This window comes from Populus alba, chromosome 4 (assembly GCF_005239225.2).
Source record: "Populus alba chromosome 4, ASM523922v2, whole genome shotgun sequence".
Classification (NCBI taxonomy): domain Eukaryota; kingdom Viridiplantae; phylum Streptophyta; class Magnoliopsida; order Malpighiales; family Salicaceae; genus Populus; species Populus alba.
The window spans coordinates 2,551,092-2,576,375 of NC_133287.1; the positions used below are offsets into that span (position 1 = coordinate 2,551,092).

The 25,284-nt window shown below is 31.6% G+C and overlaps 5 protein-coding genes across 6 annotated transcripts; 2 read left to right on the forward strand and 3 right to left on the reverse strand.

The window, feature by feature from the left end:
* Nucleotides 1-444: 444 nt before the first annotated feature.
* On the reverse strand, nt 445-1,548 carry LOC118042811 (transcription factor DYT1). Its single transcript, XM_035050531.1, has 4 exons — nt 1,366-1,548; nt 1,100-1,276; nt 813-989; nt 445-516 (listed from the first exon to the last, which is right to left on the reverse strand). Exons 1-4 carry the CDS (start codon nt 1,546-1,548, stop codon nt 445-447), a joined length of 609 nt encoding a protein of 202 aa, XP_034906422.1.
* A 1,216-nt stretch (nt 1,549-2,764) lies between these two features.
* Nucleotides 2,765-4,265, forward strand: LOC118042812 (small ribosomal subunit protein mS78 (rPPR3a)). Its single transcript, XM_035050532.2, has one exon. The coding sequence runs from the start codon at nt 2,827-2,829 to the stop codon at nt 3,970-3,972; it is 1,146 nt and encodes a 381-aa protein (XP_034906423.1). The 5' UTR covers nt 2,765-2,826; the 3' UTR covers nt 3,973-4,265.
* A 2,151-nt stretch (nt 4,266-6,416) lies between these two features.
* On the forward strand, nt 6,417-7,424 carry LOC118042833 (uncharacterized). The gene has a single exon (XM_035050554.1). It carries the CDS (start codon nt 6,417-6,419, stop codon nt 7,422-7,424), a length of 1,008 nt encoding a protein of 335 aa, XP_034906445.1.
* Nucleotides 7,425-7,861: 437 nt separating this feature from the next.
* Nucleotides 7,862-12,661, reverse strand: LOC118042813 (uncharacterized). 2 transcript variants are annotated; one of them, XM_073408635.1, is made up of 6 exons: nt 12,534-12,661; nt 12,363-12,414; nt 11,624-12,030; nt 9,441-9,494; nt 8,916-9,041; nt 7,862-8,294 (listed from the first exon to the last, which is right to left on the reverse strand). In XM_073408635.1, the coding sequence occupies exons 1-6, from the start codon at nt 12,537-12,539 to the stop codon at nt 8,088-8,090; spliced, it is 852 nt and encodes a 283-aa protein (XP_073264736.1). In that variant the 5' UTR covers nt 12,540-12,661; the 3' UTR covers nt 7,862-8,087. The 2 variants fall into 2 exon arrangements, with proteins under 2 accessions (XP_073264736.1, XP_034906426.1); XM_035050535.2 differs by lacking the exon at nt 12,363-12,414 and having other exon boundaries at nt 11,624-12,028; nt 12,415-12,547.
* Nucleotides 12,662-17,393: 4,732 nt separating this feature from the next.
* LOC118042815 ((3S,6E)-nerolidol synthase 1) lies at nt 17,394-20,172 on the reverse strand. Its single transcript, XM_035050536.2, has 7 exons — nt 20,022-20,172; nt 19,668-19,938; nt 18,793-19,144; nt 18,495-18,713; nt 18,270-18,408; nt 17,880-18,128; nt 17,394-17,774 (listed from the first exon to the last, which is right to left on the reverse strand). The coding sequence occupies exons 1-7, from the start codon at nt 20,079-20,081 to the stop codon at nt 17,493-17,495; spliced, it is 1,572 nt and encodes a 523-aa protein (XP_034906427.1). The 5' UTR covers nt 20,082-20,172; the 3' UTR covers nt 17,394-17,492.
* Nucleotides 20,173-25,284: the final 5,112 nt, after the last annotated feature.

Below are 25,284 nucleotides of genomic sequence, written 5' to 3' on the forward strand. Positions count from 1 at the left end.
ACAACTTGTAGAAAGTGTTTTCTATCCAAAATAAATATATATATATATATTTTAAAAATCAAACTAAATTTTTTTTTTTAATTTTTATAATAACAAATAAATATAAAAAAAAATTAATTTTAAAAAATTCAATTTTCATTAAACAAACAAACAATTATTGGACAAGCAGGTCGGCAGTCAAAGTTTTCGGCTTTTTTTCATTTTCTTTTTTTAAGCGCTAGTTCTCAGACACAACAAAAAGCTAGCATAAGCAGCTCAGAAATAAATAAACTGATAATTTTGCACTTTATGTTGAACATGCTGACTTGCATTTATACGTTGAACCACACAGTAGATGATACAGTGTGAATTTTCAAACTCTAAACTAATGTTCCTGCAAAAATTAGCTAAATCAACCTTCATAATTTATGAATAATTCTGTAATCAGAAGCACTAGAAGGGTCTCTATATGCCTTTGATGATCTGTGTCAACAGTTCCTTGGTCTGCTGAACTGTGAGAGTATCGCCGAAAGCACCCTGAAATCACATAACATTTGAGCTTAGAAGACAGAAAAACTAACGAAAAGTACTTAGAACACAGACAAGGTACATCAGAAACACACAATTATTGGAGCAATCTCTTTCTGTTTTATCCTCTTTTTGTTTGTAAATGCAGGAACCATGCTGGTGTTCTTAGCCTGCTATAAATAACAAGGTAGCCTCACATGTACGTAGCCTTACAAGAACCTCTACCTTGCTATAAAACCAGTCACCTGTCATGGAGGTGCAGAGGGCATCTACTAAAACAAATGACTCTAGATTTTGGTCCATACCTCAACACAGGCTGTAACAAGCATTGCTCCTTTAGAGGTAGTGACATTGCTGTCAATGAGTTCCAAGCCAAAGCAAGCCATTTTCTCCATCAATCTAGCGAACCCGCCTCTCTTCTTCTCCAAGATAATCTTGATCCAGAGCTTATCCCCTTCGATGCTAGTCACCTGAACATCTTCCTGCAAATATCAACAGAACCAAACAAACGCAAGTTAAGGCTAGAAAAATTACATTAGCAGCTTTTTTAGACTGGTGAGAAAAGTTGTATTGAAGTTTTTTTCAATAAAACCTCAATCCCGCACTGCTTCATTTCCTCAGAAGCATCAATCTCATTAACCCTGGTCTTGAATTCCTCTTCCGACGATGATGCTTCCATTTCTTGAAGCATGTCAGTAAGAGCCTCCACATTTTTCTTCAGCTCTTGGATGTAAGTGATTGCATCCTCAATTATGGTGCCCTTGTTCATCTAAAAAACAGCCCAGGATTTCATTAGCAAATCACCATTAACAACACATGATCATGTCAAGAAAATAAAATCAAGATTAGGGTAGTTACATTTGTGATAATAGGGACTAGTGCACGCAATGTCAAGAGCCTGTTACTCAGCTTCTCTCTTCTCCTTCTTTCTGCATGAAGGTTCTTTGATTTGTAACCAGCTGTATCATCATAGCTAGTCCTTTTCCGGCCCATCCTCCCCCAACAACTGCCTTCTTGACCAGCTAATCCTAACTCATTCATGGCTAAGTATTTCATTGTCATGACAAGAGGTACTGACCAAGTGAGAGAGAGAGAGAGAGGATGAACTTCTGGATCAATACTACAATCTACAACTAAGGACATTAGTCGTGTTCTTGGCTACTTATAAAGCAGTTACTCACACAAGTGAGAAACAGAATCTCTGTTGCTTTAATTGTGTGTGTGTGTGTGTGAGAGAGAGAGAGAGAGAGAGAGAGAGAGGGAGAGAGAGGGAGAGAATATGGTTAGTTGCATGCAATTTGCCAATATTCTTTTTTTATTTTTTTTGTTATAAAATTCTTTCGATTGAGAACCAAGAAACATAACAACGTGGTAATTTCAACTCAAACAAAAATATTCTAGTATTAATCCGAGTTAATTATTTTTACTAAAATCATGTTTTTCTTTTGAAAAAATTATTTATACTATTGGATTTAATCGAGTTAATCAAATTATTATTATATTTTCAGGATTAATAACTTAATTTGTAATGTTTGTAATAATACAAAAAGTGTGAATAGAACGAAGGAGACAATATTGTGTCCTATTGAAGGACAGTTTTGTTGTCAAAAGTGTGCTTGGCCACGCTAAAGATGTGTTAAGGGGTGATGTTGTGTACCAAACAGATGCCAGAAACCAAATATTGAATCACGTTAAAGCTTTTTATTATTATTATTATTATTAATATCAAATATGAACATATAGTTAAAGGAATACACATGTGCAAAACAGGTAACAGAAATATATATGTAATTTTTTTATTAAAAATCAAATATGAACATATCAATCTATAAAAAAAAAAAAAATCTTTTATTTAATTAAACTGAACTTACCCGTAATTTTCAATAAGGAAAAAAGACATATAACATTATGTTAAACTTTTATTTATTTATTTAATAATATTTCCTCAACAATTATATTTATTATGCATTAATATATATATATATATATGAATTTATTTATTATGATATATTGAATTTTAATATTCTTATATCACTTTTATTATGCCTAATGCAGGCGTTAAAAACACTATTATATTTGAAAAAGAAAAAATAATAATCTCAAAACAGAGTCTATGAGTATCAGTTGGGTTTGTATAAAATCACACGCCTACTAGTACAGGGTTAGGCCCAAGACATCGAACGACAAATCATTCCAAGTGCATAAAGAACGACAAGTCATGCATGAATCATAAGGGGACATCTTAAACCCTACGAACCACACAACAGTGTCATTTTCACTTTGACTCCCAGGCCCCAGCCTCTCCATAACCCAAAAACTATGTCGGCTTTATCCCGCCTTTTCCGCAGCACATTCTCCACCGCCACCTCCGCCGCAGCAACCGAAAATACCATCGTCAGATCACTCTCTAACGAAGTTTTCAGAGAACGCAGCCTCAAACGTCTTGTTGAAAAATTCAAAAAAGCTTCCGAAAATGAGAGGTTTCGAACTAAAAGTGCCATTTACAAAGACACCGTGCGCCGCCTCGCAGCTGCCAAAAAGTTTCGCTACGTAGAAGAGATTCTAGAGAACCAGAAGCAGTATCAGGACATGTCGAAAGAAGGTTTTAATGCTCGTTTGATTTCTCTTTATGGTTCATCGGCCATGTTCGATAATGCGCGCAAGGTGTTTGATGAAATGCTCGAAAGAAAATGTGCCCGGACGGTGCTGTCTTTCAATGCGCTGTTGGGGGCTTGTGTTAATTCGAAGAAGTTTGATGAAGTTGATGGTTTATTTAGAGGGTTATCGGAGGAGTTAGAGATTGAACCGGATTTGGTTTCGTATAACACGGTCATGAAGGCCTTTTGCGAGAAGGGTTCGTTGGATTCGGCTGTTTCGTTGCTAGATGAGATTGAGAAGAAGGGTTTGAAGCCTGATTTGATTACTTTTAATACGCTCTTAAATGGGCTTTATGCGAATGGAAGATTTGATGCTGGGGAGAGGATTTGGCAGCGAATGAAGGAAAAGAATGTTAAGCCTGATGGCAGGAGTTATAATGAGAAGTTGCTTGGATTGGCATTGGAGAAGAGAATGAAAGATGCGACTAAGGTTGTTGAAGAAATGAAGAGCGAGGGGATTGGATTTGATATCTTTAGTTACAATGCTTTGATTAGAGGGTTTGTTAATGAGGGTGATTTGGAGGAAGCCAAGGGTTGGTATGGTGAGATAAGGAAATCTGATATTAAACCAGATAAATTGACTTTTAAGACATTGATTCCTTTCGTTGTTGAGAAGGGTGATGTTGCCTTTGCCTTTGATCTTTGCAAGGATGCTCTCTCTAGCAAGTTGGCTGTTAAGGAGGCACTGATACAACCTGTGCTGGATGCATTGGCTAAGGAGTCAAAGATCAACGAAGCAAAGGAGCTTGTGGAACTCAGCAAGGCACGTCGTTCCGATTCTTTAAAGTTGACATTGCCTTCAATATAGGCATGCAATTGCCTCTCTGGTTTCGTTTTTTCAGCTGTTGAGAAGAGAAGGATTTTATGGAGCTTTCGCCGTTAAATAATTCCAAACATCTTATAGCTTGATCAGTGGCACTCCACACTTTCTTTCTTAGTTCGGTTGTCTTTATTTTCTAGTGGTAGTCAATCTATGCTCTAAATTGTCATTGAAATTTTATAGCTTTGCTTTCATTTCTATGTCAAGTTTTTATTGCCGAATTAGTACGTGTTCTTAAGTTTATTCTTAAGTGAGCCAAATTGAAAATTTCCGTCTTCAAAGTTTGAGTTTTTTATTCTTCTTTTGGAATCACCTTATTGTGGGAAAGACTCATTGTATAAATGGATGTAATCTTGAAAAAATATGCAACCTTTTCACATTTGAAACTGCTTTCAGAGATGGTTGCCTGTCAATAACAATATCCTTGCTTATGTGACTCAAATATAGACGGTTAAAAAGTACGTGGCAGGTGAGATTCTGCCAGCCTCTGGCAAAGTAACCTCCCTTGTGACTTCACCTGAGGTACATTCAACGGAGATTATGGGTACAAGTCCTACCCTTGATTCTTGGGATAGCTTGTAAATTTCTTACTTCCTTTTATAGCACACTTGTTGTAAGGCTTAAATGATTTTTAAAAAAATATATATTATTTTAATATATTTCTAAATAAAAATTATTTTAAATTATAATCATTATTACAATTCTAAAAATATCATAAAAAACATGCTTTTTAATTTATATATATATATATATATATATATACACACACACACTAGATTGGTGGCCCTTGATAAATTATTATTTTTAATGTAGAAAAATAAAAGAGCATATGCTTTTAAACTGTTTTATAAAATAAAAAAATAATTACAAATCAAAATATTAATACATACATTTAGTTAAATAAATTATATATACTAAAAAATAAATAGTAAAAAAAGGTTATTAATACTTATTAAAAATTAAAAATAAAAAGTTAAAAGATAAATATCAATTAAAATACATGGTCTCGTAAAACAAACTAACTAACTAATTAAAATATAAGGGAAACAAATATTATGCATAGTAATATTAGAAAAATATATTATAATTTTACTTGAAAAGCATTTAAAATATATATTTCAATTAGTCTCAATTAAAATTAAAATACGCATCAAACTCATATATTTAATAAATTCATTTAGAAAAGAAAATTCTAAAGCAAAAACAAAAACCAGTGTGTTAGCAAAAGCCCCTTGCCAGAGTTACTCAACTACGAGAATTAACTTCAATATTAATACATATAAGGATGTTGATAATTTGATTAAAAGGAAGAACTCCCTTCTTAAAATTAATTACTCATTGTAATGATATCCATATTATATTGCAGATTCTTACGACTGGCTTTTGGAACTCTCAAAGAATCGGTATTCCACTCTAGGTTATCTTTGCAAAGATCCCTTCTTGGTATTTTGTTGCAGGCATTTCCCATTGCTTGGAAATTTACTGGAAGCTTAAGCTATTTATGTGATGTATACTTTGTGACCTTCGGAGAAGAATCTCAATAAGCTGTGAAATCTGTTCACAATACGAACTCAAATTAGAGAATATAGAACAAAGATCTCAGAAAGCTTTCACAATCCAAACATGTTGATAGCTTACCGCATGAAGACCAAGTTCGCTAGATTCAACAAGAACCCATAGCTAGAGGCGAATAGGTCGCTGACCGACTCGGTGATCAATTTACGTCCATCCTTGAAGCAATAACCTTCTATCCCATCTTCAAAAGAGGAATCGATCGCTGTGGGCTAGAATTCTTGACCTGGGTTTTCGAGGCCTCTAGAGAAGGTCTTTTAAGGTGTTTGTCTCACGACATGAAGGCTTGTGCAGAGGCCTGTGGCCGCAATGATATGGTTCTCGTTGTCGTCTTGTAGGTCTGGCTGCGACAACATGCTTCCAAGCAAGCGAGGAAGATGAACTTGGAGCTCAACCTTCAAATAAAAGAACAAACCGAAGGAGAAATTTTACAGCCTCGAGTGTTTGAACAACCAAACTAGAATTAAAGGGTCTGTGTTTTTTTGTGAATTAGGGAAGGTGGGTTCTCTCTCTCTCGCATGAGGAGAGAGAATTGTTGACATTAAGAATCAAGAATGGGATTGATTGATAAGAATCGGAATTGTTGGGGGACTTAATTGGTATGATCGACGGGTGGGGATCCAAATGAGACATGCATATAGTACGAGGGGCAGATTTTTCCTTTCCCCTTTTGGTTTTAACACCAACCATTACTAGCAGAGAGGTCTTGAACCCCTTTCTCTCAGTAAGCTCAAACAAAACCCAAAATGAGCAAATCGTCCTCTGCCTGTGGCCGCCTCCATGGCATCTTCAAAAGATCTCCCTCCTTCAGACCGCCGGCCGCCGCAACCGCGACCAAAAAAAGAGGCACACTCGAGAAAATGGTAAGCAGGTTCAAGAAATGCTCAGAGTCCAGTTCATTCCGGTCCCGCTACGACATATATGCGATCACCGTCAAACGCTTAATCAAATACAATCGACTCTCCATGATCAACGAGATCCTTGACCACCAAAAGAACTTCCCTGATATGACAGATGAGACCTTCACTGCGCATCTCATTTATTTATATGGGAAAGCCGGCATGTTTGATGACGCCCGCAAACTGTTTGATGAAATGCCCGATTTAAAATGCCCTCGCACAGTTTTCTCATTTAATGCCTTGTTATTGGCGTGTATTAATGCACGCAGGTTTGATGAGATTAAAAAACTTCTTGCAGATTTTAGATCTGAGCTGGGAATAACTTTTGACGTGGTTTCTTACAGTATTGCTATTAATGGCTTCTGCAAGATGGGTGATTTGGTGTCCGCTGAAATGGTGTTTGATGAAATGATAAAGAGTGATGTAGAGCCGAACTTGATCACGTTTAATACGCTTTTAAATGGGTTTTATTTGAATGGCAAGTTTGCTGACGGAGAGAGGATTTGGAGTCGCATGGTGGAAATGAATGTTGTGCCTGATGTAAGAAGTTATAATGCAAAGTTGCATGCTTTGGCGTTGGAGAACAAAATGAAAGAAGCTGTTGAAGTAGTTGAGGAAATTAGAGATAAGGGGTTTGAGCTAGATGTGTTTAGTTTCAATGCTTTGATTAGAGGATTTATTAATGGTGAGGATTTGGAAGAAGCTAAGCAGTGGTATGGTGAGATGAGGAGGCATGGTTGCGAGCCGAATAGGGTGACTTTTCAGTTTTTGATTCCCTTTCTTTGCGAGAAGGGTGATGTTGGTTTTGCTGTTGAGATTTGTGAGGAAATTTTTGACAAAAAGTGGCATGCAAGAGCAGAAGTATTGCAGCTTGTGGTTAATAGATTGGTTATGGAGGCTAAGATCCAAGATGCAGAAAAGCTCGTGCAAGATGGAAAGAAACACAAATATGAACTTCTCTTGCCATGAAATTGCTTGCAAATGAGCGGTACAACGGTTTCTGTTAGAGCGCCAGAGCTTGTGGTGAGATGCAGAGAAAGATGTCACTATCTCTTTCTGCTACTTCAAGTTCTAGTCGAGAAGAATAGCAATGTTACTGCTATAAATAACTTATCAATCATTGTTATCATACTATCCAAGTGTTGCATAAGAACCTTCAATTTTATCCAAGTCGGAATACTGCTTTAAGTTCATCGTCATTTACAAAGCCATCAAATTCATTGTTCGTCAATTTCATTATATATGCGGTTTCTTGGGAGGCTGGTGCCATTACAGCCTTGGCTATCAGCTTCTCGGTCATCGAAAATGTTAGTTTTGCCAAAATAAAGTACAATTCTATGATTCATTCTTTTCCCAGTCAAGAAATGGAAGCCCATTAGAGCATTTCAATAGTTCGGTTCTTCCAATCAGAGAAAATTGATCACGAAAGGTTATTTCGATCTTCAAAAAAAGGCTTTGTTATAATTACATGTACTGCGGGTAAACAAGCTACTCAAGTCTCAACTGGGTGTAAGATTATCATACAACAAGAAGTAATAAACATCTTAGCAAATGAACAGTATTTTCTTCAAGAAGCTTCTTTATGTTGTTGTATATCACCAGGCACGCATTGTTCTCTTACAAGCTTGCATCTCATGATTTTTCCTCAAAATCAACATCAATGATCTCAGGATCTGACTTTGAACTCCTGGTCCCTCTACCACCTCCTGAAAAGAAATCCCCAGGCCCTCTGCCTGGAAAGCCCCCCTTAGGCTGCCACACGGTGTTACCACAACCACCACAACGAATCACTTGGTTCTTGTAACCAACGAACTGTCTTTTACAAGCTGGACAAGCTCCCTGTCCAAATTTGACATATTTATAGGGGACCTCTATGCTAATATATAATTTACCGCAAATAAAGACACAAACAGAAGATGGTGTATTAACTTTTCAGCAGCTCAAGCAAATCTAATAAGCAGTGCAATCAAGAAATCTGCTCAAGATATTTAAATTCTTGATGAATGAAAGATGCATGGATTTAAGCCATTCGATCAAGAATTAAGCATGAAATTAGTAGTTTCAGAAAGTCAAGAGTTCTAAGGGCACTTAAGGTGCACCAAGTGTAGAACGGATTTTTTTTAAGAAGAAAGAAAAAGACAAAAGTTGTGCATTTCAATCTTTTTCAAAGACTCCATAGTATTTGTTCAATCATCAAAATATCAGTGCTTTCAATTGAATACAATATGTTGTGTTCAATAATCTTAATCAAATAAGAACCAGCAACTCCTTATCAACTAATATCCCTAGCCTAATTCTACTAAACATTAAACAACATAAATAAGAAGTTTCCTCCGTTACAAAAAATTTTTAGATTAATATCAACAAAATTAATTAACGACAGAACCAAAATATCCTTTCTATCAATTGTATGGCCATAAAACAATAAAGTCAAAAGCAATGTGTCATAGCCAGTGATACCTTGATAACAAGATTATTTGCCAAAGTCCCAATGAGAAGAGGTCCAGCAATCGGCAGAACCCATGTAGCAATTATGAAGAGCCGAAACATCCACCCAGATAATGCAAACCAGAGGAAAAAAATAGTCTAAAAGGCAACAAACAAAGCAAACACACAAGTAATTCTAAATGTGAGACTAAAAACAATTAGATAATTAGAAAAGCACAACCAATGGAAAGGAAATCACTTAATTCAGACTACTGAATCCAGAGATAATCGTCTATTAAAACTCCTACAAATTTATATTTACACATTGCATTTTCCATAGAGAAAAACAAAAAGGAATGGACTACTATTAAACTAGTTTTAATAGGACATGCTAGGTGCAATTTAATGTTTACTTGTTGCATTTTCCCCAGAGAAAAACAAAAAAGGAATGGACCACTATTAAACTAATTTCATTAGGACATGCTTGGTGAAATTTAATGACAATAAAAACATTTTACTTGCAATAACGCATGCAAAGTACAGAGGGATTATACTCACAACAAAACTCCTTCCTATTGGGGTATCGAAAAAGTCACTAATCTGCTTCCTGTACTGAAAAGATAAAATCATTGATCAAACCAAAAGCTCAAATAACTTAGAATGACATTAAAAAAATATGACATCATCAAAAATAATACTATTCCAAACTGTGAAGAGTAAAGGAGACTTGTTTATGCCATTAACTTTATATTAGTGGTAGGCAGAGTTTTTGCCAATAAATTATTAGTGTCCAACATTAAAATAAATTTTGAATGAAACCAATTAATCAAAACTAAATCTAAAGTCTGTAGGTCTTCCATAATCAATCAATTGCATAATATGGAAAAATTACTATTATAAATTACAAATCCTATAAAAGCCACCTGGGATGGGGCTCAAATCTTGGTTTTAAATCTTAACTGCATCCATGATAGAGGAGTCAAGGGGTCGTCACCAGCATTATGTAATGGTTATGTAATGGTTGTGGATGTCTCTGTTAAGAATTATTAGCAACTCTATGCAACATGGTAGCACTGCACACGTTAACACAATACCCACACTTTTAGTACTTAAGTATAAGAAACTAAATGGTTTTGTAACTTTTTATGGTCCCTTACTATGGCATTTTTAGTGCTTTGTATCATTGACTAGTGACTACTAGAATGTTAGACCCTGAATATTCACTATGGTGGCAGCAAATATTCCTCAATCCATCTTTGAAAACATGTCATCAAATCAGCATATCACATAAATCTAACCTCAAAATCTTGTGAAATATGCAGCAACCAATATTTAATACACCTCTGGCTACCTAAAGTAAGAATTTGAAAGTTGCAACAGCAATGCAAAGTATGAAAAGAGCTTTATAATATAGGCTAGATGGGGACCGTGGAATGAGTAGTCACAAGCTTCATTTCCTCCAATTCTTTGAAAATACAAATGAAGTAGCAACTAATTTGCTCCTGTTTCTAGGTGCTTTTCACCAGGTATCATTTTCAAGGCTCTCTCAAGGTTATTAACCTCAGTATGTTTTGATTAATTTCCTTGATTATGAGAAGAAACAGAGAAGGAAATAAATATGTCATATGCATGATCTCATCAACAAGAAACTCAAGCAAAAGCGCAATTAAAGATTAAACTAACTTACGTTTCTGGTCCCGGCTTCAACACGGGAGCTAAAATGATTGTAGGTTATTATTTTTCATGTTAGTGTTCAAGCAACAGTTCATAATACAGTGAGGAAATAAATATGTCATATGTATGATCTCATCAACAAGAAACTCAAGCAAAAGCACAATTAAAGATTAAAATAACTTACGTTTCTGGTCCCTGCTTCAACATGGGAGCTAAAATGATTGTAGGCTATTATTTTTCATGTTAGTGTCCAAGCAACTGCTCATAATACAGTGCAACACTATGCATAACTATTTCGATTTGTTAAATTTAATGTACCATGGATCCATTATCGGGGGGGTATAATTAGAATTTCATGGAACTCTATTTTATTTTAATAAAGTGTGTCTGCATGTACTATTTTATTTTCATTTAATTTTGATAGAGATTAGTTTATATCAGACAGTTATGATTGCTCGTTATTAAGGTTACATTATCGAAAACTTATATAAGCTTCATAATGTGTTTTGTTTTTTTCTAACAATTCTTAATAATTTTCGGACGTTTAGTTTCCTGCATGAGGATTTCTACTAAGAAGTGATTCATTAAGCTTACTAATGTGAAGTTATTGGTTCTAGAACTAATTTCCTTTTTTCTCACCAAAAAGTCCAGAAACCAAACCAATTTCCCAAAGAAGAAATTTCCCAATTCCTATATTAGTAACCCCTTACCATATGCTTATTGCCTGAGAACTTATTGCCCTCTACTCCAATGTCATTGGATCAAGACTTTCTACTTTGTTTCTAGATTTAAGGTCCAGATTAGTTTAATGTTTCAGTTTTCAAATTATTATATAGGATTGTTTAGACTCCATGACTTTCTATGGTCCTCGGTTAGACAAGTATGGATTAAAACTCACTACAACAGCCAAGCTAAACAAGTGTATAACAATTAGATGAGCAGATATCTTTTTCTTTCTTTCTTTCTTTTTTCCATGTATTAAATTCATATACAGGAACAAGAATCATTTTTCTATTAAAATCACAATATTAGACAGTGCATAAGGAGGGAGAAAGGGAGGAACAAACCCTAGGCCAATTTCTGTTAAAATCCATGGAAAAAGTGCGCCATCGAAGACTAATATCATACTCTCTGTCAATCTCACGGGCACGATCAGAAGCAGATTGTGCTACAGCGCTGAGGCGTCGTGACACTGAGTATCTACGGTCAATACGCTCAGCAGTCTTCTTGGCCTCAAAAAGAAACTGCTCAAATCCATCATTGGCAGTGCGCCAAGCATCTTTTGCAAACCTATCAAAGTCACGTCGGAAAGCAAGTGCCTTGCCTGAATGGATGGAGGAGATTGGGCGCCTGTGGATGCGGCATTGGAAAGCATGTCCCGTGCCAGCATCAATAAAGGAGCTTGGTTGTGAAAGCTTGTGCATGCGTGTGGGCAGCTGGGGCTGCCATGACAGAGCTGTAGCCATAATTACCTGGACAGAATCACAAAAACTGAAGCTAACAAGTCTGCCAATTTCTTATCACCACACTTCACAGCAGAAATCCCAACAAACAGCCCCAAAAGATAAAAAAATTTCATTCAAGAAACTTAACAGTCAAAAGCACCTCTTTCATTTCCACAAAATTTAACTCAAAGAAGCCTCATAAATCATCTTCGAATACATCAACATTTCAACAAAAATAGAGCCCGCCAACCACTCAAATATAAGAAACAAGCCCTTACTTTTCTCAATTTTAATTCAAAGAAACAGGAACCCAAATAAATGCAACAAGACTTAAGAACACGAAAGTAAATAAATTTATACCTTTTAAGTGAACTTGTCGAGAAAAAAGTGCAACACCCAATTGAGGAACTGACCTGAAAAATCAAATCCAACCATCAAAATTAAAACTGTTCATAATTTTAAAAGAATCCTTTTGCCTGGAATATGTGAGAGAAGAGGGAGTAGAGAGGCTGAGACAGTAGAGACTTCTTACGAGCATGAACTAGGAAAACGATAATACCCTGTGCCTGAAGAGAATTTCTGGGGGCGGAGGCAGTTCCTGATTCTTGGGCCAGGAGCTTCCTAGTTATCCATAGAAAAAAAACATTGGATCATTCTTTGTTTGTCAAACCCTTTTGATAAGAGAAATAAATTGAAACAATATTAGTCCAGCCCATATTTTCCTATAAATCAGTACGGCCCATACAAAAGAGATGCCATTTCTTGCCACTGTTAACTTATGCATTCACTTGGGAATTATTTATTATTATTAAAAAAACTAGAGGAGAGTTTTATTGTATTTCTTCTCATGTAATATTTATTTGAATAATATTGTTTAATTTTATTTTTTAATATTAAATTTATTAGAAATTAAACTTCATAGTTATTTTTTCAATTTATTTTATAAAGTTATCTTATACTCATGACCTGAACCACTGATTTAACAGGTTATCTCGGTTTACTTAATTTTTTTTTAATTTTATTATTTAATATTAGATTGATTGATAATTAAGTTTTATAATTTATTTAAATTTATTTTTTATGAGGTTATCCATTTCATGACTTAAGTCACGAGTTCATCGGATTAACCATAGTTGACACAAATTGTTTTTTTATCCTTTTTTTAATAGTTTTTTTTTTTAATTTCAATATTAAATTGATTGATAATTGGGTTTCATAACTTGTTTTTATTTGCTTTATATTGTGTTATTCTAATCTCATGACTCAGGGCACAAGTTTGATAAGTTAACCTAAGTTGGCTAAGGTCAATATTCTGGATTTTCTTTTCTATTTCATCCTTCAACATTGAGTTATTAGAAATCAGGTTTTATAATTTGTTTTAATTTACTTTATATAAGGTTATCATGATCTCAAATTTTAGCAAGTAGATTGACAGGTTAACTTAGATTAACCTGAATCGATATAATATATTATTGTTTTAATATATATTAAAAAAACCTCATTATAAATATTTATTTTAAGCTAAATAATATTTTTATTAGTTATTTATATTGTTTTTAAACTCATAGATTCACACTGAATTAATTCCCAGTAAGCTTTTTTTCACTAAAAGAATTAGCAATGTCAAGATAAAGACTTTTCCTCGTAAACACCTTAAGGAATTTAAATATATTTCACAATAGTTTGAAAATCTCATGAACACTACCATACTTTACAAATATTTTAATCTATCTGTGATGTTCATCACCAACTTTAATTAAAATAGTTTGATCTATTTAATATTTTTTTTCTCTCGTAACATATGAATGCTTTTGATCACGTGAATAAATCTTGTCTTTACAAACCAGAAAACAATAATCAAAGTAAATTTATTAACATATCATTTCACGATTTACAATGAAGAATTTAAGATAAATTATTGTAGTACAATCTAGTGAGTTGATTTCATTTAGTTTGATTATATAATTAAAATTTTCAATATCAAACATTATAATTGAATAAAAAAAAATTGTGTATATTCTAACATATTAATAAGATAAATTATTAGTTAATTACATCTCAAATTAATTAACAAATCACTGAATTTATATAAACTTGAAACGAGCAAGTTGTTAGGATGCAGGGAATTTAAGATAAATTATTGCAGTACAATCTAGTGAGTTGATTTCATTTAGTTTGATTATATAATTAAAATTTTCAATATCAAACATTATAATTGAATAAAAAAATTTCGTGTATATTCTAACATATTAATTATCTTAGTTTCAATATATATATTATACATTGTTAATTAGTAATGTCAATTATTTTCTAAAATTGTTGGTACTTTACGTAGCCATGCATCTTCCTGTGGTTTGACCAACCAGTCCCTCGGCTTTGTTTTCCATGCTCTTTGGGAGATTCCTCAAATTTTAAGACAGGAGATCATTGTAGCCACCTTCATTTAATGATTATCATAAAATGGATAATGATGTAGGTGTAATGTTCCATGCATGTTTTTCAGCTTGAATACGTGTTGAAATCCTTTTTTTTTTTTTTTTTGTGTGCCGAATTACAGGAATTGTTGGTCCTTACACAGCCACGTACACCTTCATGTTCTTGAATATTCTTGAGGTTAATTTGTCTTCCTTTCTTTCTTAATATTTCAAGTGATACCTTGAATATAGTGGCCATTTGAGATTGCTTTACAAAAACCCTTTAAAAAAATTAAAATTTTATTTTTATTTTAAATTAACATGTTTTTGATGTTTTTAAATTATTTTGATGTGTTAATCTCAAAAATAATTTTTTAAAAAATAAAAAAATATTATTGGCATGTTTTTCTGAAGTGAAAAACACTTTAAAAAGCAACTAAAACTACACTTTCAAACACGCATTTTGAGATTGCAAATTACAGGCGGCGTCTTTTGTTGACGAATTATAGAGTTGGTCTTGAAAACATAGTTTGTCGAAAAAAAATATTTTCAATGTTAATCTCACTCCACAATTACTTTTATTATTTATATAGATCAAATTGTGTTCTTAATTTATATTATTCAAAAAATATAAAATCTAGACATAAAATCTTTTCCTAATTAATCTATGTAAAATTTACCAATTTATGTTAGGGAACATCTTCTTAGAGAGATGCATGGGCATGGGCCTTTGTATACGAGATCTTACATACAAATAAATACTATCTTCAACTCAAGATTTTAAATTAATCATTTATGAGTTCATATATATATATATATATATATATATATATAAACATTTTATTTTTAATTTCTTCAATATGAAATACATGTATACCCAATATTCTATTCATTAATTATCAATCATCATATTTATATTACATTTTTTTCTCATTAATGAAACTTGTAAATTTTAAATTTGAGGGGAGCCAGTCCAAAAATTGTGGCCACGCTTCCTTAAATGATTTTTCATTGCTTTCCCAGCTTTCATACAAAACTACAAAGACCAAAACTACATGCTCGTGAGTCGTGTGTGTATTCAAATTGCATTTTTTCCACGATCAAATTGCTTTTTGCGGTTTCAAACGCGTTTCCATGGGAAAAAGAAAACATTGTGGAGGGAATCTTAGTAGTTTACATATATAGTCAAACAGTCATAGTCATTGAAGCAATTAATGTTAGTACTTTTCATAGTCAGAAAGCCATAATTGCTGACAAGAATTTAGCAATTTACAAAGACAAAGATTATTGCATATGTAGGAAGAAACATATGGAGGAAATTGCATGCATGCCTTTGAAATATCTGCCAAGAAAAGAGACATAAATTTCATTAACATATAAAATCTCATAAACATATATATTTTTCTTTTTTTTCTTAAAAAAAAAAATTATTTTAGATTCTTTGTTTTAGTTAGTGTATGCGTGTGTGGATTTACTTTTTTTTTTTTTAATAAGAATTATCAAACACGCATTTTCATTTTTTTTGTACAGTAAAAAAAAATAAGACTAAGCACCGAAAATGTTTTAAAATAAAGTAGTTTTTTAATATCCACAGTAAAAAATTTCAAATTTGTGAAACTTTACACTCTCTTCTCGAGCCACGCACAGAACATTTATAGAATCAGAATTACAAATGATTTTCCAATAACCTCATGTTTTGTGCCCACTCACAACCCATTACTACAGTTTAATATTTACTATATTTATTTTAATCATATTATCAAAATATTATTTCAATTTCTAGTAGATAAAATAATGCAAAATTTAATTTTGGTATAGCTAAAACTTGTTTTGTATGTTTTTGAAAACTAAACAAGATAATTTTATTATAAATTATCAAACTTTATATAGAATTATTTAGATTTTTAATTAAAATCAAGTATTTTCACTTAATAAATATTAAAATTTATTAATGTATAAACAATTTAAAATAATATATTAAATTATAAAAATGCCATAAAATAATTGAATAATACACGTGCAAAGCAATATTAGTGATAAATCTAATTTTGAAAAAGAATTTTTTATAATCGAGTGGTTTAATTAATGAAATTGAGCAAGGTTTAATTTGATTCAATGACTTTTCAAAAGCGGAACGGAACATGTGGAATGAAACCGGAACGTTCCGGACGGAATTTAGCCAAAAATTCGGAAAACGAACCGAGATTTAAAATGAGATGGAATTCATTCTATTTTGTTCTGTTTTTTGAATTGGTATGAAATGTTTTGGCCATTCCGGACAGAACGGAACGGAATTAACAACCTTGATTTTTTTTAGCTTTCAATCACACAAAATATAAACATACTATTTTGATATTTTTTAACTTGCTTTAACAATTATAAAATATTTTTTTAGGAGAAACAATAATTCTAATTAAAATTATTGTGTTCACAAAGATAAACAAAAAATATGTTAATAAAAAATTTTATCTTGATAGAAAAAAATTCATAACTATCATATTTTCACTTTTAATAATAATAATAATAATAATAAAAAATTTCTCAAACCTGGATATTATTTTTTTATTTAATAATTCTTTGGTTCCCCGCAGCAAAGCTCGAGCATACAAACTACTTGAATCTCAACTTTATATATATTACTTTTATATTGTTTATTTATTTGATGTAGGGGTAGGTTCTTCAACTCTTTCCCCCATTTTTATTTTTTAGGTCTGTTAAGTGATGTGGGGTCCAAGATTTTGGTTGAGTTATTGGGTCTCTTTGATATTTTAATATCAAGTGAGATAACCTTTTTTATATATAAATTTAAATTATTGTGTGGGTTCTTGAAATATTCTTACATTAACTCAAAGCAAAAGTTTACATTAAGGCTTGAAGAAAGGTTTGAGATGTTCTTGATTGCAAATGGCATACGGCTCAGCCTAAGATATGTAATTTAAAAAGTATTTCATACTTATAAAATAAATATAAAATTTAGATAAAGCACCCCTATAATAAATATTTATTGATAATTAATAGGTGTAATTTAGGGTTCTGAAAGCAGCACATTCTCTTTCAACCTAGAAAGGGTGTAATTTCTAAAAATGAGCAGCAAGTGACCTCATGTGCTCCTTGAGACTTGCAAGACTAGGACTGTCATCATAACTGTACATCAAAGGAATCATTCTTGCTACATTCAGACAAGCTTTTGTGAAAGACGATGAAAATGGTGACCAAGACAGGCATTCCCGGTTCAGTTTCTTCCACGCGTCACAGATTAAATGGCTAACGTGCTCTCTCGCTCTTTCAACAGTAACGTTTGGATGTTCTCTGATGTAGCACTCCAAGTAGGACCCGTCATGACCGTCTTGATTCTCATCCTGAGTTCAATCAAAGAAGGATGTCTCAATCATCGTACAAAAATCATTAATGCTATCCTATTTGTTTATAGACTTTATAGTCTTTTTCAGATTATATAGTCTTACCTTAGCAGTGCCCAAGTCATCCCAAAGACGGAGGATCGTTGCTGTGAATGATATAACGGGAGGAAAGCCATCCACAAAATCAACGGTTTCTTTGTTGATGCCCTGGCCCAGGAGAAAGAACATGTGAACCAGCACCACATGCACACCTGAACTAACAATTCCATTCCTCAAATATTCTTCTGGCTTTGGCATTTTCCCAGAAGCAAACCACTTTGCTTCTTCTAAAAACGCGTTGCACAGCTTTTTCCACTGCAACAATCAGATAAGAATATGGCAAACATGTATCATAGATGATCCTTGATGACAGATGTTATGCAGAAAATATAATGTGTGCGAGAGAATTCCTGGTTGGTTCTAGCATATATTGAATTGTAAATAAATGATCCATACCGATTTCTGTAAGGATTCTATAGGGTTCCATCCATGCTTTTCAAAAATCTTGGTGCTAATGCTCTCAGTGATGTCGAAAAGAGCCTTAAGAGAAATCTTCATGCTTTCTGGTAGCTGATTAGCGGCTGTGAGGTCCCATCTTCAGGCAATGATTTGATGGATTAGAAAATCTTAAACAAAACACACACGAAGAATCAAAGAGAGAGATGATACGAGGGTGCATACTCATTGACTGCTTCTGTGAAGATAGAGAGGTCATTGAGCGTCCCATAAAGATCGAAAATGTCGTCGATGATGTATACCAGAGAGATGGGTTTAGTTAATTCAACCCTTTGCTCAGAGAGGTTAGGATCTATGAGGACGGACATGGACCACATGTGCCACTTTAGAGGTTGGTCTCTTGCGAATTTCAACTCCTTAGCCAAGCCTAAGTCTTTCCACCAACTAAAAAAACACAAGATTTTGCATTAGAGGAGAATAATTTAATCTTGTTAGTGCATTTCAAGCAATATATAGTTCTTACTTTGAAATCTGAAGAATTTCCTTCTGATGTATAGATCGTACAATTTCACAATCGATTTTCGCCAACTCTGAAAAAACCTTGATGTTTTCATTTCGGATATCAATATTGTTTAGGAAGTTTTTGACCATGAACCTTGCCAAGCTCTTGTGATAAGGATGCTTCAATGTATTTGCAACAATTTCAGATTCATGATGATTAAGTAGCTTGGCACTGAATTCTCCAGCTTCATCAAGTATATCTTCACTTTCCATACTCAGCTGTGAAGCTTCATACAATGCCATCAAACCCTTTGCGTCATTTTCTTGTATCAAATGAAAATTTCCCTCTTCATTCTTGAAGTTGTTAAACACCTCTATAGCACAGCCACAACAAAAAAAAATAAAAATTGATGGTAAATAATTTATTTATTTTCCAGATGCACTAATACTAATCTACATCTAGCATTGGAGTATGACTTTGTATTCCTTGACATAGGCACTAAAGTAGTGGTGAAGCGTGGACCAAATTGATGGAGGGTCAAGTTAGAAATATCATGAGGCTTTAGAAGAGCTATAAAATATATATTTTTTCTTTTTCTTTTTTCTTTTTTTGGTGTCTTAGTAATAACTCTGGGGGAAGTAGGATGTAAGCATGCCTAAAGTTGGTGAGCAATAGTATCTTCTGATAATTTGGAGTTCTCATGGCCCCCTCAATCTAGCACGGGGGCTTTTTCCTCCGATGAATGTGGTGACGCGGTCCATTACAAAGTGTTTTTAATTCATCGAATTTTAACATATAACAAAACAAATTTACGTACCAGCTAAACATAAGAGTTAAGTAAATGATTAAAATCTCATTTTATATTATTTTCTAACATTTTAATTCATGTTGCTCACCTTGAGAGACATTATAACCCTCTTGTCTCAGTAATCGAAAGCGAAGAGCAACTCCAAAAACATCAAGAGGAAGATGATTTGGAGAGCTAAAGTAGTTCATATACTGAGTATTTAGAAAAGCTTCAATTTCCTCCCGGAAGTGATAGTCAATGCCTAAGCGTTGAAGTGTATCGATCATTACTAAGCCTTCCAGTTCATCTTTTCCAGCAGTATTGCTGAGAATACACGCAGCTTCCTTCACCATTTTTCCATGTCTGAGGCATAGCTCATTCTGCAAAAGTGAAATATACATTCATTAAGCAATATAAGAAACCAGAAACAAATCAACATGCAACATGTGAACAGAAACTTTACCTCAACGCTAGGAAGATGAAAGGATGCTGAGAAGCTGCCATCATTGATGGGAAATGCCATTGATAATATCACCAATACTTAACGAGAAGCAGATGTTGAGAGATTTGAGGGAGTCTTGTGAATTGTGATGGACTATAATTCAGTCTGTGGGACGATATATATAGAGAGATATAAGTTTAATAAACAAATGCTAGCTAGCTAGGGCCACCCAATGCGTGATTCATATGTTCTGTCATGTTGACTGCACATTCTACAGCAGAAGTCTATGTTGACTGACTGCAGATCCACAAACAAAAGTTTGAAATTAAGTGCTCATGAAATCAGTGAATCTTAACACAAGTAGGATTCTTATCTTAATCACATGAAATCACTTGCACTATCTATATCAGGACTGGATGAATCTAACGGCTATAAAAAAAATACGTTGCATGAAGACTATACGCTATAGAGAAATTTCTTTAGAGTTCTATTGTTTGTAAGAAAATAACGAGGATATATTTTTCCTATAATTGTTATTTTAATTTGTTCAAAAACAGTTTTATTTAAATTCTGTGATTTCTCATCTTTTATTCACAATATGAATAATTCAATTTACATTCTTTATTTAGCCTTCTAATGATTAACACTGTATTTGATTAATTAATATAAAAAAAAATTATTTTGTTGGTATTCGTTTGTTGAAAAATATCATTTCTTTTAACATTGTATTTGTTCTCACCCGCTTGTAGAAAATGTTTAATAACTAATGAATCTCGGCTCATTAAAAAATAAAAAAGAAATTCTTATCAATGTTTATTAACTTTTATTGATAAACAAAATTTTTTAACATAAATATTGAAGTTTTATGTCATGTCCTTGTCAGAAGCGATTATGTCCTTGTCACGCCAATAGAACTATCTAGGTAACTTTAGGCAACGAGGTTGTTGTTGGTGGGACCCAACATAGAAAAATAATATTCAATTCACATGAAATTTGTTGGCATTATTAATATACTTGATCTAGCAGGTTACACTTGAAATTAATTAAACTCCCAACAATAATACGATAAAAAAAAAAAAAAAGCACTAGGATCAACCCAATATAATTTTATATGGTGCATTCAAGACTTAATTTGAGAGAAAAATAAAAACAATAGAAAAACAAGTTAAATGCATAGGCCTAGTTTAGATAGCCCAGTATATCGAGACCTATTCCTATTTTATTTTTATTTTTTAAACACGCAGAAAACAAGTTTTTTTTATTAAAAAAAGACAAACAACATGTCATTTATTATGATAGATGACTCATCACCTACTGTTGCTTATATTCTAGCTAGTGGTGGCTAAAAATTCAAGGGCTAGGTTTTTTATTTGTTAAAAAATCAAATTTTCAATCAAAATTCATAATAAACACCATAAAAATTGTCTTAAACTACCTAACAACTCCAAATCACCTATAAAATAAAATATCAACCAAATAAAAAATATAAAAGGGAACTTAATCTTTTTTTTTATGTCATGCATGTTTCCATAAAAAAACTCATCATTACTAAACTTTATTATTAAACAAAACTTTTTTCACATAAATATTGAAGTTTTTAATCATTTAAAATAGAGTTCTATTGTTTGTAAGAAAATAACGAGGATATATTTTTCCTATAATTTTTATTTTAATTTGTTCAAAAACAGTTTTATTTAAATTATGTGATTTCTCATCTTTTATTCACAATATGAATAATTCAATTTACATTCTTTATTTAGCCTTCTAATGATTAACACTGTATTTGATTAATTAATATATAAAAAAAATTATTTTGTTGGTATTCCTTTATTAACATTGTATTTGTTCTCACCCGCTTGTAGAAAATGTTTAATAACTAATGAAACTCGGCTCATTAAAAAATAAAAAAGAAATTCTTATCCATGTTTATTAACTTTTATTGATAAACAAAACTTTTTAACATAAATATTGAAGTTTTATGTAATGTCATGTCATGTCATGTCATGTCCTTGTCACATGGGGTTATATTCTTGTCATGCCAATAGAACTATCTAGGTAACTTCAGGCGACGAGGTTATTGGTGGGACCCAACATAGAAAAATAATATTCAGATCGCATGAAATTCGTTGGCATTATTAATACACTTGAAATTAAACAACAATAATACGGTTAAAAAAAAAAAAAGCACTAGGATCAACCCAATATAATTTTATATGGTGCATTCAAGTCTTAATTTGAGAGAAAAATAAAAACAATAGAAAAACAAGTTAGACGCACAAGTCTAATTTAGGTAGCCCAGTGTATTGAGACCTATCCCTATTTTATTTTTATTTTTTAAAGACGTAGAAAACAAGTCTTTTTTTATTAAAAAAAAAGACAAATGATATGTCATTTACTATGGTAGACGACTCCTCACCTATTGTTGCCTATATTCTAGCCAGTGATGGCTAAAAATTCAAGGGCTAGGTTTTTTATTTGTTGAAAAATCAAATTTTCAATCAAAATTCATAATAAACGCTATAAAAATTGTCTTAAACTACCTAACAGCTCCAAATCACCTAAAAAATAAAAAAAAATCAACCGAATCAAAAATATAAAAGGGAACTTAATTTTATTTTTTATGTCATGCATGTTTCCATGAAAAAACTCATCGTTACTAAACTTTTATTATTAAACAAAAATTTTTAATATAAATATTGAAGTTTTTAATCATTGAAAATAGAACAATTAATAAAAAAAAATTCATTAATTTTCCAGCTATTGTCTCTCCCTCTCAAACCATGAACAAAAAAATAAGCATAATGAAGTTATGGATCTAAAATAAAATTATAAAAACTAAAGTGGTTGAAAAGGTAATTAAAGGTAAATAAAAGGATTGAAATCATTTTTTTTTTGCCCAAAATATAGAGTTGTCATACATGTTCTTCGTGTTCTAAACTCTGGTCCTTGTTTTTTATTTTTTACTTCATAGAACAAATTATAAGAAACTATTGATTAATTTAGTCACAAAAGAATCTAATAAAAAAAATTCGATGATGAAAATGCAAAAGAAAAAACTTGTATTGTGAATTCCTGTAGAAAGAGTCGATGCCTTTTAGTTTTTTTTTTTTTAAATTGTAATATGAACACTGCATGAAGATTCGACAGCTATTATATTTTGAGGTCACAAGTCGATCGTACAATCTGATGGATACTTCACCACAAAAATAATAATCTTATGGATAGCTTTCTAGTGGCGGGCACCACTTTTTTTGTCCGTACAATTATTAATTATAAATTATTTTCTATGATTTTATTGAATTTAATAATTTTATTTTTAAAAATTATTTTTTATTTAATAATATAATAATAATAATTTATTATATAATATCATAATATTTATTTGAAATTATAATAATACGTAGAAAGTAAACCGAAATAAATTATAAAAATTAATTTAAAATTAATTAAATATTAAATAATAAAATTGATATTAAAAAAAAATAATAAAGTTTAAAAAAACCTATTTCACATCAAATTCAATAAGTCAATGTTGAAAATTTTTTATTTGACTCCTTATTTACCATAAGTTTAAAACTAATTTATATGAGAGTTGACTTTAAATAATCTAGTAACTTGATTGGTCTGAAATTTAATATAAAAATTCTTTATTTATTAAAACAAAAAATAATTATCATTTTATAAATATATAATTAAATGAAATAAAAACATCTCTCTCAAACCACAATTTTTCTCATTTTAAACATTGTTTTCTCTCTTCAATATTTTTTTCTTTCAGATAAAATCAAAATCAAAATCTTAACAACCACTCCTCTAACACGAAATTTAACATGTTTATATTAACAAATATGAGTTTAAAAATCCATTTAAAAGAAATTGAGTGCAAGTCAACATCGTCCTCCATAGCTGCATCACTAAGGAAAATACGATTGAAACTGTTTTCAGATATTTTTTAAAATTATTTTTAAATTAAAAAATATTAAAATAATATTTTTAGTATGTTTCAATAATTTTAATGTGTTGGTATTAAAAATAAAAATAAAATAAATATTATTTTAATATATTTTTAAATAAAAAAATATTTTCTAACTCCCATGCCTCCGGCATAATTCCTATCACTTCATCATCTTTTATCAGCAACCAGGAAAATTAGATATTTAAATTCTTTTTATAGATGCCAAAAGTTCAACATCTTAAAATTCTTTTTATATAAGTTAGACATCAATAATTAAAGACGTATTATTTTAAAATACAAACTCTTATCACATCAACAAATCATAATTACTAAAAATAAATATTAAAAAAAAAAACACAGGAGCACGAAAGTCATTGGCTAGTTTTCCATATCAACAAGGACATCTTTCTTCTATTATTTCTCAACGGATATCACGACGTCCATATGAATGGTGTTGGCTAGTTAATGTGCACCCAATAACACCTTGCACAAAATGTGTTACACGTTATTACAAAACAAAAGGCGTTCTCTTTTCTATTTAATTTGGTTTTTATTATAAAAAATTAATTAAAATAAAATTTATATAAAAAATTGAAGCCAGTTTAAACTGATCGGTTTTGGTTTGGTTTTTTTAGACAAAACCAATTCAAACATAATTAGCTCGTTTTTTTTCAATTTGACTCGGTTTTTTTCGGTTTGGCTTTGTTTTTTTGGTTTGATTCTGTTTTTTCGATTTCAAGCTTATAAAACCAAAACAAACCGGTCAGTTTATTTAGAATTTTAATCTGTTTAATTGATTTTTTTCACGATTTGATTTTTTTAGTTATTTTTTTTTTAATTTTTTTGATTTAATTAGTTTTTGAATTTTTTTGCTCTAACCCTGTTCTTTTCCAACACCATCAAAAGGGTGTCATCTTTTGTATTTTTTCTCCATTTCAATCGTAAGACTAGTATTTAAATTGAAGTTTTAATTTTTTTTAAAATGTATTAAGTTAATATTATAAATATATTCTTAAAAAGTAAGATATTTCGAGTAGAATGATCGGTTAACATATGATCTAATTCAAAATTACTCGTTATCATCGACAATTAATTATGGGGTGCACAAGACAATAGAAAAATATAAAAAATAAATAAAAATAAATAAAAAAATAAAAAAATTGCAGCCATGCATGAAAAGTAAAAGGACTACAATTAGGAAGTTAACATAAATGGACTGGGAGCATTCAATAAGATGTTAGGTGGAGACGTTCCATCCAAGAACCTCAAGTTAATTGTCCGTTGTAATTTTTCTATGAACAAATTTATTTTCCAAACTAGTACACTGAG

Bases quoted from the DNA above. Each gene is read 5' to 3' on its own strand.
- LOC118042811 (XM_035050531.1), bottom strand. From the start codon at position 1,548: ATGAATGAGTTAGGATTAGCTGGTCAAGAAGGCAGTTGTTGGGGGAGG. The intron at 1,277-1,365 runs GTAACTACCCTA...GCTGTTTTTTAG, and splicing joins TAGTCCCTATTATCACAAAT to ATGAACAAGGGCACCATAAT. The intron at 990-1,099 runs GTTTTATTGAAA...TGATATTTGCAG, and splicing joins TGAAGCAGTGCGGGATTGAG to GAAGATGTTCAGGTGACTAG.
- LOC118042812 (XM_035050532.2), top strand. From the start codon at position 2,827: ATGTCGGCTTTATCCCGCCTTTTCCGCAGCACATTCTCCACCGCCACC.
- LOC118042833 (XM_035050554.1), top strand. From the start codon at position 6,417: ATGGTAAGCAGGTTCAAGAAATGCTCAGAGTCCAGTTCATTCCGGTCC.
- LOC118042813 (XM_073408635.1), bottom strand. The intron at 12,031-12,362 runs GGTATAAATTTA...GTGATTCTGTCC, and splicing joins CTCGACAAGTTCACTTAAAA to AGGTAATTATGGCTACAGCT. The intron at 8,295-8,915 runs GTATCACTGGCT...AAATTTGGACAG, and splicing joins CAAATAATCTTGTTATCAAG to GGAGCTTGTCCAGCTTGTAA.
- LOC118042815 (XM_035050536.2), bottom strand. From the start codon at position 20,081: ATGGCATTTCCCATCAATGATGGCAGCTTCTCAGCATCCTTTCATCTT. The intron at 19,145-19,667 runs GTGAGCAACATG...GCTGTGCTATAG, and splicing joins GGGTTATAATGTCTCTCAAG to AGGTGTTTAACAACTTCAAG. The intron at 18,129-18,269 runs GTATGGATCATT...TGATTGTTGCAG, and splicing joins TAGAATCCTTACAGAAATCG to TGGAAAAAGCTGTGCAACGC.